At 41.0% G+C, this 17,643-nt stretch overlaps 1 protein-coding gene across 2 annotated transcripts in view; it reads left to right on the top strand.

Moving 5' to 3' along the window:
* Window positions 1-17,118, top strand: part of LOC105222854 (tyrosine-protein kinase RYK) — a 116,918-nt gene extending 99,800 nt beyond the window's left edge. For both annotated transcript variants that reach the window (XM_049451955.1, XM_049451956.1), the window contains exons 8-11: window positions 11,357-11,751; window positions 11,818-11,958; window positions 12,061-12,357; window positions 14,355-17,118. In XM_049451955.1, the coding sequence (XP_049307912.1) occupies window positions 11,357-11,751; window positions 11,818-11,958; window positions 12,061-12,357; window positions 14,355-14,466 (945 nt within the window). In that variant the 3' untranslated portion in view covers window positions 14,467-17,118. The remainder of the gene's footprint in view (window positions 1-11,356; window positions 11,752-11,817; window positions 11,959-12,060; window positions 12,358-14,354) is intronic.
* The last annotated feature ends 525 nt before the right edge of the window (window positions 17,119-17,643 follow it).

The following is a 17,643-nucleotide window of genomic DNA, read 5'->3' as shown; positions in this document are numbered from 1 at the left end:
TGCAACCTGGCGCCGTGCACATAGTACGGAAGAGGTTTTAGATGGGCCTCGAACCCTACCAAGGTAGTTAGTGCGTCCATGCCACACTGCCGATTGGTACTGAAAATCGTTACCCAATTTTCAGGGCGCTGATCGACACATTGTATTGATCCGTTGTGCTTCTGAGCACCATGGATTTAGGCCTTCGCAGGTAGGATCCCACGTAAAACACTCTCGACAGTTATGATCCATATAATACCTCAGAGCTTCAATCGAAATTATCAAAACTTTAAGAAAACAAAACTGCCTAAAGCTGCGAACAGCTTAACTTACAACATAAAGCAGACCCCTCAAACCCTCAAACCTTCAACACTGGCAATACACCCATTTGGTTTTAATCAGACACACGTCAAACCCACTTAACCCTGTTAGCTGCTACGCGTCCACTACGGATCACCACCTTCTTTGACAACAATTGAACTAATAAAACGAAACGTCAAACACGTTTTAAACTTTAACAGGCAGGCGTGAGTGCGTACATAAATTGATTTTAACTGCCTATCAAGAGTTTAACCACTCCTTCAAAGCAACCCCTACTCCAAGCAACGCACACCTACCCACACTACAAACTCCAACACACATACAAATATTCATCTGCCAATGCATTGAGCTATAGCTGTCACACTCACTAACAATAAAGGAACGTCCAACACACACACACACTTGCAAACTTATGTGTTGTATGAATGTGTGTGTAAGTACACACTCACTTGAATGGTTGCGAGGCGCTTGCAGTGACGTGGCCACTCCGACGCATTCTGTTGGACGTTGGCTGTTGCACCCTCTTCAGCGGCAACAAGCGTTGGCAATAAGCGTCAGCTGCAGCATTGCAATTGGAACGCCAAGCTGAATGCATTGGACACACCAAATGTGAGTAGATGTCACATAAAAGCAGACAGCCATATGAGTGCTGCCACAGGTACAGCCTTACAGCCGCCTATGTATGTGTGTGGTTGTATGTAATGTGTCCTTATCTGTGGTCGGGTTGATGGATTAGGTTTTTGCTGGTCTCAACCCACAGAACCATTACATTTTGCTAAGTAATAAATGGATAAGAGCATGATGAATGGGTATAAATATTTTTTTTTCAATAATAATAATTTCTAGGAATAAAAAAAAATCTCATTATGTGAGCAAAAAGGATTGGAAACTATAACTTCATCAAGCAGTTACCACAAGACCAATAAAATCCAAGTCTTACATATCAAATGATACAGTTCATCACTAGCTAGCGAACTTCTGGTACAAAGTTTTTGTGTACAAGATCTAAAGAGTCCGCACTAAAATATAAAGTTTTTGCCAGAAGTAATTTTCACAGGCTTCTCTTGAAGCCAATTTTACTCCGTTAAGGAAGTTCTGCAGTGACCGTAACAAATGGTAGTCCGATGGTCCAAGGCCAGGACTATATGGTGGATGCATCAAAACTTCCCAGCCAAGCTCTCCCAGTTTTTGTGGAGTCATCAAAGCTGTGTGTGGTCTAGCGTTGTCCTGATGAAAGACGAGGCCCTTTCTGTTGATCAGTTCTGACCGTTTTTTTCCATTGCTTGCTTCAATCTCATCAGTTGTTGACAGTAAAATGTAGAATCAATAGTTCAATCAGGCTGAAGCAGCTCATAGTGGATGATTACTTTCCAATCTCACCAAACACTTAGCATAACCTTACAAGGCGTCAATCCTGACTTTGCGACCAGGAGCTTCATCACGCTTGTACCATGCTCTTTTTCGCACATTATTGTCGTATTTGATCCACTTTTCGTCTCCTGTTACTATTCGCTTCAGAAATGGTTCGATTTCATTTCGTTTCAGCAAAAAATCGCAGATGTTAATTCGGTCTACATGGGTATTCGAAGTATTCGTCATACAGAACGTCAAAGATTTTAGCGAAGATCAGAAGATACTTAAATTTAATTTTGTTAGTTCATCTAGTCCTTTGAACTGCTCTGTCTCAGACTTCGCTACACTTCCAACATGTGCCATCATTACTAATGTCCATTCGGCTCGCATGTGAGGCCAGTAAGTCGTGACCTGTCAGTAGGTCAACAACCATGCTCCAGTCTTTTCGAGGCCGTGTGGGATTTTGGAGTTTACTTAGTAGCAATAATTACAGAGATACATATGATTTTACTAACTTAGCCATCAAGTTTTTGCCTCCAATAAACCCACTATTTACATACTTCGTTTCAAAACGTCTTCACACTGCTTTTTATAAAAACTTTCTGAAATAGTCGAGAGGGCTCAAAGATATCTGTATTGGCTTAATATAAAGGGTGATTTTTTAAGAGCTTGATAACTTTTTTAAAAAAAAAAAACGCATAAAATTTGCAAAATCTCATCGGTTCTTTATTTGAAACGTTAGATTGGTTCATGACATTTACTTTTTGAAGATAATTTCATTTAAATGTTGACCGCGGCTGCGTCTTAGGTGGTCCATTCGGAAAGTCCAATTTTGGGCAACTTTTTCGAGCATTTCGGCCGGAATAGCCCGAATTTCTTCGGAAATGTTGTCTTCCAAAGCTGGAATAGTTGCTGGCTTATTTCTGTAGACTTTAGACTTGACGTAGCCCCACAAAAAATAGTCTAAAGGCGTTAAATCGCATGATCTTGGTGGCCAACTTACGGGTCCATTTCTTGAGATGAATTGTTGTCCGAAGTTTTCCCTCAAAATGGCCATAGAATCGCGAGCTGTGTGGCATGTAGCGCCATCTTGTTGAAACCACATGTCAACCAAGTTCAGTTCTTCCATTTTTGGCAACAAAAAGTTTGTTAGCATCGAACGATAGCGATCGCCATTCACCGTAACGTTGCGTCCAACAGCATCTTTGAAAAAATACGGTCCAATGATTCCACCAGCGTACAAACCACACCAAACAGTGCATTTTTCGGGATGCATGGGCAGTTCTTGAACGGCTTCTGGTTGCTCTTCACCCCAAATGCGGCAATTTGCTTATTTACGTAGCCATTCAACCAGAAATGAGCCTCAGCGCTGAACAAAATTTGTCGCGAAACACATTTCGAACCGAACACTGATTTTGGTAATAAAATTCAATGATTTGCAAGCGTTGCTCGTTAGTAAGTCTATTCATGATGAAATGTCAAAGCATACTGAGCATCTTTCTCTTTGACACCATGTCTGAAATCCCACGTGATCTGTCAAATACTAATGCATGAAAATCCTAACCTCAAAAAAATCACCCGTTACATTTTTCCTCTTTCCCAAAAGCCTCAGTGGTTAACTGGGTTATCTGTTTATGTTGCCCTTTGCTGTACAACAAATCTATACATTTGGTATTATATAAATATGTGAGGGGCTCTCTGAACACAATTTTAGTGTTTAAATGTATGGATTTGGCATGTGTGTGGCTGCAGAGAATGTATGTGGTGAGTGGTGGGAGTGTGAGTGTGACTGATATTGCAACAGCCGGTACGATTCAAACGACCACTCTTGGGGCATGATATTGGATATGTCATTTCGAATGTCACAACAAACCCATCGAATCTGTCAACTCAACTCAACTCAACGGAGTTATGCCCGAAGCCAAGGCTGTGCCCGCTGCAGGGGTGAGTAGTGGTGCATGTGCAGCACTGCCATCACAGAACGGATAAGCACAGTTGCATGCGGCACTACAAATGTTATTCATTATGGCAAGTACCGTAATCCCCATCTCCCTGAACGCCGCAGGGTAGCGTTCGGTGGCAATTGTCAAAATTTCTAATTTGCGCTCAGCCAGCAAGCCGCAACAGCTAACGACGGCACAAATGCAGGGCGCAGTGGGTAGATAAGATTGGCAACAACAACAACAGCTGCAACAAGCGCAATTACGGTTTCCCAGCACCAACACGCTTACACTAATTACCAATTCGCACAAGTCGTAATCTGCGGGGCCTTGACTTTTGTCGTCCAACCACCACCCCCACAACACCAACAGCAACACCAACGCACACCAGCCATGCCACTTGCAACTTGTGCTTCGTTGCTTGGAATTGCTCATTAATTTTGAGTTCAGCTATGCTGATTTTTCTATTGCTCGCAGCAATCGCTTTTTGACTCTATTAAAGATTTAAGTTATGACATCGACATACCGCAACAGCGCGCGGCACCGCGCAGCACAACAACTGTGGCAACAGCGGCAGCTACAACGGCTTGCCATGTAAATACGTTGCCACCAAAAACAAAAGCATTGCAACAATAATAACAAACCAATGTCAACCGCAACTGCACAGCTGCTTGACTCCTTGGCTGCTGCACACCCCCGCCACAACGCCGTCGCGCAACACATCGTTTTGCATACATACTTAGTTGGCTCTCTTATTGCCACTTATTTGTGTGTTAGTGCGCTTCAGCTCGTTTGGTTGTCGTTAGTCAAAGTTTTAATTACACTTTCACTGCGTTGTCGGTTGACGCCCAGTGTCGCTCGCTTCTTTCACAGCGCCGTCGTTTGTGCCTTCGTTCGGAGCGTCTGTGCGTCGCATTGAGTGGGTGTTGCGGCCAGCCTCTTGCGCTGCTCCACCTCCATTTTGGCACGAAGCAGCGTATTGGTACTTATTCGGCGACAAAGATTTATCACCAAAGCGCTCCAGCGACACTCCTATCGTCCGCCGGGCTCATCCTCGGCCTCGAAATGAGTTTGCTTTTGTTTCTTTTTTTGAAGCGTCGTTTTGGCGTTTGTCGCTGTGGCTTCGGGATGATAGAGTGTGCATTGTTTCGCTTTAATTGAAATTTTCCTTCTCTGTATATGCCATACAGTTACATAATTTAGACAATGCGTGTCTATACGCAGCCGAAAAAGTGATTTTGCTGGTAGTGAATATGTCATATGTCCCATAAACAAATTTTAGCGGTTAAGCAGAGAAGATACTTCATTTCCGGTTTTGATCCCCTTTCAGAAAAATCAGAGCCAACAATGACTCTCGTTTCATAGTTTGCCAAGAAGTCAGTGGCAATCATTCCAGAATGTGAAGGCACATTATCATAGTGGAAAATTCTAAATTTTCTGCCCAAAAGTTCTGTTGTGTACGACGAATTGTTTTACACCTCTTGACCTCAAACCATGGCAAACGCGGCCCAATTCATGGTGAACCTACCATACACTCGAACTCGACTCAGCGCCTCAAGAAAATCTTGATTAACTACTTTGACGCATAGCCCGAAACGTATTTTTCAGTTTCGAAAACAGAAAAGAAGACACTGGGAGCCCAATCTCGCAAATACGTCACATTCAATAGACTCTGTTTCTCATTTTTCACCAAGTAATGATGCGTCGCAATCATTCTTAGCTACGTTTGTGAAGGCATCTCTTTATCGTAGTGGAAAATTCTAAATTTTCTGCGCACAAGTTCTGTTGTGTACGACGAATTGTTTTGCGTAGACACCTCATTGACCATTTGACCCAGTGGAGCGAATTCAACAAGTTGAATCGATCTGTAAGAGATATTGAGCTGCTTTGCTAACTCTCTAATGCCACAATTGGACCAAAGGGAGTGTCGTGTCAAATGTGTTAGGTTAGCAAGGCATGCAAAGAGGTGGTTAGTATCATACGGACCCATTGCACGCTGGACATATATTTAATACGTCGGGGTCTATTCTGGATAAGTAGAAGTTTAACCTACTATAGTGTCCAGAACGAAGCTGCGCAAGGGTCAATCTCGTTTCTGACGGCAACTTGAGCTCTTCGTGTGCAGTGGGTGGTGGTTTGACTTCAAGTACGCCATGCACTGAGAGGGAGTCGGTGAAGGTGTGAAGGGCGATCAATGCATGTCTGAAGTTAGTTGCGTCCAAAATCTGGTCGGCATATAGTCTTATGTCCTCGACTTAGTTAAGGAAGGACCTCTTGATGTTCCTAGGAGGCGGGTCCGCTTCAAGCAGGTGACTGCCGGAATGATTTCTCGGAAAGCAACCCCAGCAGAAACTGCTTGGAGAGGTGTTAATTAATCTCCTGAACTGAGAGAATACGGGCCTCACTATGCAGGTGTTCGATGGGAGACATCAGAATCCATCCTGACGTAGTACAGAGTTCATTGTTCTGACATGATTTGAGCTTCCTCGTCTGTGTTTTACCTCATCTAGGCGACCATATTGGTGCGACGTAGTTAAGAACCGATGAGATTGACATTAACAATGTTGCAAGTTTTCCGTATGCGGAAGGTTTTCGAAGACTTCACCAGCAAGGTGGTTATATTCGGGTAAGATAGATTCTCAAAAAAACACTTCTCCAACATTTGCATTGGAGACACAAAATTTGAAACAAACTAGTTATCCAATGTAATATTATATAGTTACATTAGATAACTCATTGTAGCTTAAAAGTGTTCTGGTACTCGACCGACTTGTGTTCATTGGGTTACCTTTTATTTATTACTCCACAGCTGTTAGTTACAAAGCCGCGCCATTTATAGAGCCGACTTGTTTTTCACGTGTTTGACGCGCTTTTCACCGCAACAATCACCTGCTGAACCTCATTCCCTCCATGCCGAACATGGCCAAAGCCATTTAGCTTAACATGGCATAGTGTTGCTCGTACAGCCCACGGCTTTTATCACTTGACTGATGTTGTTTTTTTCATATTATGGCGCAAAGCTATTATTGTTGTAGTTGCAACTTTTTTGGGTCTACAAAGCCAAAGCTCATTTATTTATTCTTTTTCTCGTCGTCGCACTCATTATTGTAGTTGACTGGCGGCAACAGACAGGCGAGTGTTTTGTTTGCTGGCTATTTTGGGCAGTGCCATCATTGTCACCGTTTAAGTAGTTACTACAGAGCTTGCCACAGCCACAGCCACATTGACGACAATTTGCGGCCGAACGCAAATAAATTTTCCTCATATTGCGGTTGTTCGCTTTAATAAATGAAATTGTTGTCAATGTGTTTTTCGTTTCATTTTTTCGCTTTGCGGTTGCCACGTAATGCCCGAGACGGAGGTGGCGGTGGTGGTGGCGTCTGCGGTTCTCCGATTGTCCGTTGCTATGTTGCTATTATCTTGTGCAACAATATTGCCCACATTGTTGTTGGGCGCTGCTGGTGGTATCTTTAATTTTCACGATTTTCTTTTATTTCTGTAACTGCTGCATGTGTCTAGGCACGTGTGTGTGTGTGTGTGTGTAGGTGCCAATATTGTGCTTGTAGTGCGGAATACAATTAAGCCACATCTCTCGCCCACCGCGCGCTGCCCTTTCGCACTCTTTTATCTGTCTGCTGCATTGTTTTTTATTATTTCCTTTTTATTTCCCTCCTGTCTGTTGTTGTAATTTTTTGTGGTTGCTGTTGTTGTAGCATTGGCATTGTTTTTCGAAAATTGCCATTTGCCACATTGGCAAAGCGGTAATGGCCGGTCCCACACACGCGTGGCCGGCGCGTACGTACAAGCTTGCCACGCGTTCGACAAAAAGCCACACAATGCCAGCGGCCCTGCAGTGCCCACAGCCGTTGCAGGACAATCTGGCAATTGTTGCCGGTGGCACCGACAGTTGGCGGTTGGGAAATTACGTAATTTTCGCTTGATGAAGATTTACGGCTTGCACAGGCCCAACCGCCAGCTGGCAAATTGAGGTGGGCGCTGCCCGTCGGCAATAGTCGCCCGACCAGCTGCTAAGCCAACTACATCCATATGTACGGCGGTGCGGCGGCGAGAAGGCGCTGTACAACAGCGTTGGCGGCCACAACGAGATAAGGTTCGCTTTGGTTTCGGCTATTGGCCGTTAGCCCTTAGCCGCTAGCCGTTGGCCTTATTGTCTCTCTTTTTTTGTGGCTATTGGTCTTTTCTATGGTTTTGCGGCTTTGGCGGTGCTGAGCTCAACAATGACAACTCTATTTACCTATTCAAAGCTCGGTTAATGCCTTGCAACAACAACAAACAATTAGATAAACAATAACATTCACTAAGTCACAAGGACAAAACTTAATCTAAAAACATTTATGTGAATAAAACACTTAAGCTCAGGCGCATTAATTGAAAAAATCACAATAAAGGCCAAAGTACGAATTAGGCCGAGGGAAATTCGTGATTGTGGTGGAAATTAAAACATATTCGGTCAATGGCTTTTGTGTGTGCAAGTGTGTTTGTGTATGCCCGCCTCAAGTTCCGTCCATCGCTATCGACAAATCGTGGTCTGTCATTTCTGCTTTTGCTGCTAATAAATTTGCCATTAAGATCTTTTGTTACTTAGCATAACTAAACACAAAGCGGCGGCGTATGGCTTATGCTGGATAAACAAATTTAGCAAGATTTTTGGAGTAAAGATAAAAATTTAGGGAGATTTATTTAATTTTGTTACAACTGCGGTCTTTGCTACATTTTATTTAAGCATTTCAACTAGGCATCATATGAAGTTCTGAATGTATTTTTCAACGTCCGATCACTGCGAATATCTTGCAACTAGCCATTTGGTTGAATAACATACTAATAGTTAAGTAACATTAAAGCTGACTTGGAAACGTAACTTAGATTATTTTCCGGATCCTAAAATAAGACGAGGAAATATCAACAAAACCATTTTAACCCATTTTTTCCTTAGTAATCAGCCGTCTTAACGGCTAAGAAAGAATAAAGCCACTTTTTAATGTCCTCTTCTAATCTGAACCGTATTCAAGTGATGGCATTCTGTATCAACTGTTTTTTCCAAATATTTTTTAACTACTCTTGCAACATAAGGCCGAGATTGGCACGTAAAATTATCGAATCGTGTCGTGTAAAATACAAATAATAACTTTATCATCATGAGTATTTGGCTTTACTCTCGATTTGGCTGGTTAGCCAAGTTCAACATATGATTTTTCGCATTTAGCGTAATCGCAATGGATCCACTCTTCATCTTGTGTTCGTTTCATAGTGTTCAAACATCGTTTGTTCACAAAATCAAAATCGCCTGGCATCAGTTGAGATGGCACCCATTTTTCTTGATTTTGAATGTATCCAGCTGCTTTTAAACATTTTGAAACAGTTGCTGGAAAATCTCTCAAATATTCTTCTTGGTTTGGCAAAAATCATCCCGGAGTAATGTTTCAGTTCTTTATCTGAAAACTGTCCGCCCAGTACGTTTTTAGTCTCCCAAGCCAAAAACTTCTCAATCGTGCAAACCACTTTTGTCACTTTCGCTCAGCTAGAAAATGTCCACTATAAATTTTCATCAAAATGCGATGACATTCGGGTGATATCTTCTTCATATTAAAGTAAAGTAGATAAGAACACCTCGTAAAACACCCTTTTAGGTACTAATATCGACATATTTGAGCAGAAACTGAGGAAACACTTTAACTACTAATGGACGACAATAAAGCAATGGCCTGTTAAAAGCTCCACAACGGATAGGTTAGCCTTACAGAGGGCATAAAAATCGCTAGATCTCTTGCCATCCATCTTGGACCAAAAAGATTTTGCGGCAGCGCATGTTCCGATGATGCTCAGCACTGGCTAAGTTTCAGCGAAGTAGCAGAAGACAATAGGAAACGGGAGCACCGACCTGCTCCCATTCTACCGAAAGCGGTTCTAGGGTACCTTTCCTTGCCAACTTATTAGCTTTACAATTTCCTGCGATTCCGCTATGGCCTGGCACTCATACCAGTTTTATCACAAAGATACTCGATGCGAGGCACTCCGCACGCACTGTTAGTGTGTTCAAGGCTAGTATTGCCGCTCTGCTATCTGTGTGAATGGTCACTTTACTGAAGGAGTCTGCACTCCGAAGAAGTAGATCAGCTGCTACCTTAATGGCTGCAACCTCGACTTGGAAGACACTGCAATAGTCAAGAAATCTGAAGCTGGAGTTGATAGAGAACTCTGACAGTAAACCCCTACAACAACATTCCGCCCAAGCTGACTGCCCTCTCCTCCAACGGCTTCTTCCCACCCACAACTCCCTCGTCGATATATGTGCTCGATTTGGCGACTTCATAATCCAAGTGATCCTGTATGAAGTCAAAGTATGTGACAATATCCACGTGTTTAGGTAAGGTACGTTCTTATAAGAACCCAGGTTCTCTGAGTGTGATAGTAACAACACATGCTTATGAGCACCGACTGTTGAACGCTCTCGAGTTTCTTTGCAAGTGTGGTCTTTTCTGGAGCTCTCCAATACATAAAGACTCCATATCCATGGGTTGAAGGCGAGGCCAGTTCCGACTACCCAATTTGTTGCAACGCTGAGATACCCCTGCGCCAACTCTACACGATACTCAGGAACTTACCTTATGGGTTCGCCTACTCACATTTTGTCAAGCGCGTGTGATTCCTCATTCTGTTTCAATCACTCTCTCGCACAGAAATGAGAATGAGATACAGAATTTTCAAACTATTTTATATAATTTTATAAGAAATCCATACATTTTGCAGTACCTTTTGAGGTATGGATACTTACGCAAATATGAGCATCTTTAGCGAAAAATGTTTTAATAACTTTAATTTTTCTTTTAACGAAATCCTTAAATTATAATTTCAGTGAAGATTTTGCTGCAGTTTTCATGTAGCCTTTATAGGTTTTAAAGGGCATAGTGTCTTTAAGAAAATTGAACTGACACTCATCCTATTATCCTTCATTGAACTTAAAGAACATACCTACGAAACAATTTCGAGAAATCTCAGACTGTTATTCTTGTTTGTATGAGAGTGTTTTATAGTTTTTAGGGACACTTCATTCTTTCAACTTCTGGTGCTAATCTAAATGCAGATCTTTGCTAAGGATTAACTAAGTATGAAACATTCGAAGTAATTTTCATATATCCCATAACCTCAGTCCATATTCGTGCTAATCTAATTGAACTAATTGTTAGTGTGTGTGTTATTATGGTTCCATGTATGTCAATTGCTATTGATTGTTCAGATGGGCGTGACCACGCTGCGTTTGATGTGTGCTTACCGCACTGTCCACAACACCGGACTGTTGGTAATGACGATGAACATTTGTTTACCCGGTGGCTTAGACAAATGCAAACGAAAGCACTGAACGCCTCTTCCAGACTGAAGTACAAGTTCATTAACTCGACTATTAAACACACAAGGCCACACCACAACTTTTCGCAGCAGATAAACATATGCAACTCACGCAAACGAATGTAAGTGTGTGCGTGTGGCTGTGCGTGTGATGATTATACTCACATGTGTTTGTTTATATAATCCACACGCTGGCTCGGGACTGCAACAAATTGATTATCTACTAAATATCGGCACATCAGCATGAAATCCGCACGTCACAATGAATAATGACCGAGTCAACTCACACAAATACATACACGCACACACCGGCTGACACTTTAAGTGCTTAGCACACACATACGCACACTCAATTTTGCTTTCCTGTTTACTCCACTTCCTTTCTCCCCTCTTTGCAGGTCTACAGCATGTCCACACCGAAGAGCAGTCGCGGCGGCGGCAATGGTAGCGTTTTCGGTGGCGCTAGTTCCTCCGCCGGCAGTGGTAGTGATCCCAAAGAGAAGCTTCGTCGCATACCCAACGTACAGCCGGGCACGCTTATGTGCCAGCACCTTATAAAGGAGGGCACCTACGGCCGCATCTACGCGGGTAATCTCGGCGATTCGTGCGATGTAATTATCAAAACTGTCGTTGATGGCGCTTCGCTGACGCAGGTGGCCTGTCTGCTGCAAGAAGCCTCCACGTTAATCGGTGTGTGTCATCCTAACATACTGACGCCTTTGCTGGCGAACACCGAACTACCGGGACCACCCGAGATCGCCTACCCCTATCCGTCCAAGGGCAATCTCAAAATGTGCGTACACAAATGGAACTGTAGTAAGGGTATACGAGTATAACTAATATTTTTCTATTTTTATAGCTTCTTACAGAAGTCGCGTGAGCTCAACTCGCCGCTTAGCACCCGTCAACTGGTGGAGTTCGGGTTGCATGTGACCAAAGGACTCGCCCATCTGCACTCGATGGGTATTATACACCGCGATGTTGCCACCCGCAATTGCTAGTGAGTGTTTGTTGTATTTTTTAGCTTGTTTCTCTCTCTTTATATTTCAAATTTTTCACTTAATATGTTCTCTCTTTGTTCGCTCTCTTTCTCTCTTTGCAGTCTCGATATGGATTCCTACGTGAAAATATGTGATAGCGCTTTATCACGCGATCTCTTTCCCGACGACTATCATTGCCTGGGTGACAACGAAAATCGGCCGCTCAAGTGGATGGCTTTGGAATCGCTACAGAAGAAATACTTCAATACTTATAGTGACATTTGGACTTTGGGTGTTCTCTTCTGGGAGCTGGCCACATTGGCGCTGACACCTTTCGAAGAGGTGGATATTTTTGAGTTGAGCGCATACCTCTCGGATGGCTTTAGATTGGGTCAACCGATCAACTGTCCCGATGAATTGTAAGTATTTTCTATAACAAATCGCAAATTACATATGTAAATAGTATGTAGATTATGGCTTGATTTGCAGAATCAACCTATTTCCATTGTCGCTCTGAATTTGAAAATCTTATTTTGAAGATGTTCTGAAATTAATTTCAAGCGCAATTTTTTATGATTAATCAGCTTCAGCTCTAAAACCTACGTCTTTTCATAGATTAACAAGGATAGGTTCTTAATTTTTACATATCATTTTTATAAAGAAACTGAATAGAGAACAAATCGTTGTGCTATATCAATATTTTTAACGCTATCATAACCAGGGAAAGGTTAGGTTAGATAAGATTTGTCTGGCAGGCTAATAAGTCACGCATTGATTAGTTTTCTTTGATGTCTTGCTCTTGACTTTTCCTGTATTCTACTCGATCTAAAAGATCCTTTCTATAGGCGTGCTCCACAAACAGACTGAGATCAGTGAGGAGTCTAACCATGATACTGCAATCTCTTCAATCAAGCGTCAGTCTGAATTTCGTATATTTTTATATCGATCAATCGGTTTATAAATGACTTTTGTACGCCCATAAATTGATCCATCTGGCTTTGACCTTCCTTACCATACTTTTGTCCTGTAGACAACACCGCTTTTGACAATTCCATTATCCTCGATTCCTTTGCGACCTGGAACCAAAGTAGAAATGAAGTCGCCTATTTGTTCTTGGTGACCCTGCCCACTGTCAACCTGCTACCCAAAAAACTTTTGGTCAGATTCGAGAAAAGAATGATGCAACCAATATTTTGGAGGGAAGAAGCCGTTGGAGGAGAGGGGCAGACCGCTTATTTGCGGATGGGGAAGATTGGTGAATTGGTTTACTATTAGGAGCTCTCTATCAACTAGCAATAGATTTACTGGAGTTCAGCCTCCTTTAGAGAAGTCATCACCCACTCAGAAAGCAGAACGGCGATAATAGCCTTGAACTCATTAACTGGTTGGACTGGTCAAAGAGTGCCTTGTGACTACTAATCTAAGTATCTTGCAGACACTCACCAAATAGAAACATTCTCTCCTTTTGTCCAATTTTTGCAAGGCTTAGATTGAAATATCTGGGTAGTCATACTTTCGACAAGCTAGCAGAGGTAACCGAAACTGATTCTAGCAGCCGAAAAAAGCGCCTCGGTGAATTATAAGGGTATTTTAGAACATTAGATAGGACTTTAGATATCACAGCGGACCACTGTTCTAGGCTGTCGAAATGAGATTGTAACAGAATCGGTCTTTTAACCTAACCTAATATAAAATTAGGTACCCTTGAACAGCTTTTTTAAGCAGGTCGAGCAACTCAAGAACTTTTGATTTAAAGGGTGATCCATTTGGAAATTTCCTACTTCTTTGGCATTTATTTTTTGAAGATTATCTCGATGACTCGTTCGAGTTTTTTGCTCCAAAATCTGAATCGTAGCGAGATTGTCCGCTTAGACTTTAGACTTTACATATCCACTGAAAAAAGTCCTACGGTGTGATATCATACGATCTTGGTGGCCAATCGACTGGCCCAAAACGGGAAATTATCTGCTCACCGAAGTGTTCTCTCAATAAATCCATTGATTGATGTGATGTGTGGGAAGTGGCGCCGAAAACAAATGTCTTTGGGATCACGAGCTCAAATTTCAGGCATCATAAAGTCAGTAATAAAGGTCGCCGGTCAAAAAAAAGGCTATTGAAAAAATCTTTACTTGGATCACTTATTATGAGTAAAAGTCATTGGATAGACATTTTAACAGCAGATTATTTATGGGCTGAGTTGAAATGGGATTAAGAGTGTATTTTATCAAGAAAGCAAGTTCTACAGTGTATGATGTACAAGAGATTTTCTCTCACGATCTCACAGAGCAATTGCTTATATAACTTTGACATCGATTAATGATAATATAAAATTTGACAAAACACTTTTAACTTCCTGATTTTCAGCTTTCATTATATTTTTGTAAACAATTACTATTTTTTACTATCTACTTCGCAGCTTCACCGTGATGTCCTGCTGCTGGCTGGAGGACCCCAAGCAAAGACCTTCCTTTCCTCAACTACTCGCCTACTTACAAGACTTTCACGAGGACCTGGGCAAGTATATATAAACTCATACAAAGCACTTAAAACGAAGAGTGTGGGAGAGCCCAGCAGGGCAAGGACATTGCCCTCGGAGCGCTGCAAATGTGTAAATAGATGGAAAGTCCGCTAATAAACTTAAAAAAATAGAAAAATCTATCAAATTGATTGGGCGTTTTAAATTCAAATTAGTTAGTTACAAAAATACAACAACAAAAGTTATGCATGTGAATGTAAATAAAAAGCTATACACACACACACCAACACAAATACAACTGCAATTGCAATTGCAGCATTCAATTATGCAATGATTTACAAAACGAAACCGCAAAAATACAAAAACAAATAAATGCAACAAAAAGCTGCAACTAAATGCATAGAAAGAGAAGAGAGCAAAACATTAAGGTATATGTATTTAATGAAATTAATTAAATTGGGCTGCATAATTTTTTTGATTTATAAAACGTGACCAAACACACACACACAAACACCTACACGTTTGTATATGTATGTGTATGCCCGCACATTTATTGTTATTGTATTGATTGTACGCATTATTAAGCGAGTATTTAAATGTATTGTGGTATATTTTTTAAATTTAAGCGAATATATGTATATGTATATGGAAGATATTTTTTACACACCCATTTACTATGTAAGCATTAGAGCAAAGGATGGTATGGCATTTTATATGGTGTAACGGTGAAGTATATGTACATGGAAAATTGTTGAGAAAAAAGTGCGAGCAACCGAGCTGATCGAATAGTGAAATGTAACACTGGTAGTGAGCAACAACAGCAACAACAACTAGTATATTTCAATATTTACATGCGTGTATATAATATACACACATACACACTTACATATATACATATTTGTATTATATTATATTTACAAAATAGCTATTTATCTATAGTTAATATTTAAAATCCGCACACACACATGCAGACACATGTTTCTGTATCTGTGTAAATTGACAGAGAGAGAGTGCGAAAAAAATTGGAAAAAGAGCGCAACAAGAGCACAACACAATAGCTACAGTTGTGCTGAAGTTTAAGTAAATTTAATAAATGTTATCGACAACAAAGGACCCAGGAATCGTAAAGCATAACGACAAAGGGTCAAATTCGTTGTTAACTTATTGTAATTGTATGATATTAACTCAATGCCATAGCGAAATTCACTTAACAAACACACCTGCCATCAGCAACACAATCGCACACACACACTGCCATTAATATAGAAAACATAGTGCAATAAACCGCGAAAGGTCAAAAGCAAAAGCAATTTCATGTCGATAGAATTCTGTTTTTTATTTATTATGTTATCTCCTGAGTACTTTTGTACGCACAGTTACTTTTATTAGTTAATTTAGTCATACACTTATTTACATATAATTCATGCATGAATGCGCACTTTTACGTACACAACATACAGTGGCTCATAGCTCTTTTCGTGCGGCTGTAACATAAATTTTTAGCCTTTATAGAAAGAAAACTAGTGATGATAATGCAGAATTTTTATAAAAGTATTTTTTATTTGAGCAATATTTTAAATTTAATATATGTTATTAGTTTAGTAAAAGTTCCATGTAAATGAAAAATTAAGACCACTGCCTATTTCGTGCACTGCCATCAGCTTAAGAAAAAAACTTCTATAAAACTGTTTAGTATTTCGTAAGACCTCCTCTGTAACCTTTTATACGATTATCCGTCGAAGCTACATGTTTTTGGGTAGTTTTCCAGGGGAATCTTATGCCTTTCCTCTACTGTTAGAGCTTTTAGTTCGTTCACATACCTTTTTCGTGTCGCCTTGTCCAAAATTGCTCACAAATTTTCAATGACGTTTCAGTCAGGAGGTTGTGGAGATTGTTACATGAGCTGTGAATATTTCCAAATCAGCCATGATTGCACAATCGCCGATTTGTGTATTGCAGGTCCTAAGTACCCAATAAGAAATGTAGAGCGTTAAGTGATATACATGAGAGGTACGAAAATCTCTAAAAATAACTTTAATTTTTAAAATTATATTACAAAAGTTGAGGGGCAGCACTATCCAGTGGTACACTGACTGCTGAAAAACAGCGAAAGGCATACCAAACTATCCATACCAATACGATGTTTTCCGAGCATCTTTCAAGCAGAAGTCTTTATTTTAAGTTAGTGTGCACAAATCAATCTCCATCGCAACCAGCGTAGCGCTATACTCAGCGATAGTTCAGGGGCACCAAAAGCGATCTCAGCTTATAGGGTAAAATCGCTGTTAGTGGAGGAGTGCATACAAAGACCGAACCGCCTATCAGGTTGAAACCGTGTACATCTGATCTGGGTGCCGGTGCATAAAGGGGTAGCCGGCAATGAGCTGGCCGACGAACTAACCCGATCTGTAACAGTTACCAGGATGATGGGGCCCCAGAACCGCTCATTGCGATGAGGCTCCACACTATAAAGGAGAGAATAGCACTGGCAGCAGGAATGCGCCACATCAAGCTACTACTGGTAGGTTACAACCTGACAAGGTTTTAAGATATGATCAACCTCTCCTGAAACAAATTCCGTCTCCTTGTCACGCTCTATACAGAGCACTGTAGGCCCAGAAATACTTGTCCAATATTGGCATATTCTCTTGCGCAAGCTGCCGGTTTTGCGACATGTAAACTCTAGAACATTTGATTCTAGGTTGCCCAGCAATTTGCAGAAGCAGACGCAAGGCCCTATGATCCATCTAAGCGACAAGGAACACATCACCTCTGTCGCACTCAGCAAGCTCCTGGAGTTATTCTGAGTACTGGACATTTGTGATCATATGTGATATAGGAGAGACACAATAGCCCAAAAGTCGCAGTACAAAACCTCAATTAGTTTCTACCTATCTATCTAAGTCACATGACGATCTTGCAATATCTATTTGTGCTCAGCATCAATAGTTTCCGAAATAGAAACTAATTTCGGACGATCTTCACGAAATTCATTTTGGAGTGATCTGCCACCTCGACTGAATCCATCATATCTTCGATAAACACTGGTCTTTGATCGAGATTTTTTGTCAGTTGTAAAAAATAATAGCACAAAAATGTTGGTGATTTAATTAAATTTTATGGTCGAGATGAATATTTTAAGTTACTGTAAACATCACAAATAAAACTCGTATTACAAAACGTTCTGTATAACGTCAAAAATATTAAACTTTACGATAAACTTTTAATC

Source organism: Bactrocera dorsalis, chromosome 3 (assembly GCF_023373825.1).
Source record: "Bactrocera dorsalis isolate Fly_Bdor chromosome 3, ASM2337382v1, whole genome shotgun sequence".
NCBI classification, from domain to species: Eukaryota; Metazoa; Arthropoda; class Insecta; order Diptera; family Tephritidae; genus Bactrocera; species Bactrocera dorsalis.
Note: the sequence above shows the minus strand (reverse complement) of the source record. Positions and strands in the feature narration are given on the sequence as shown.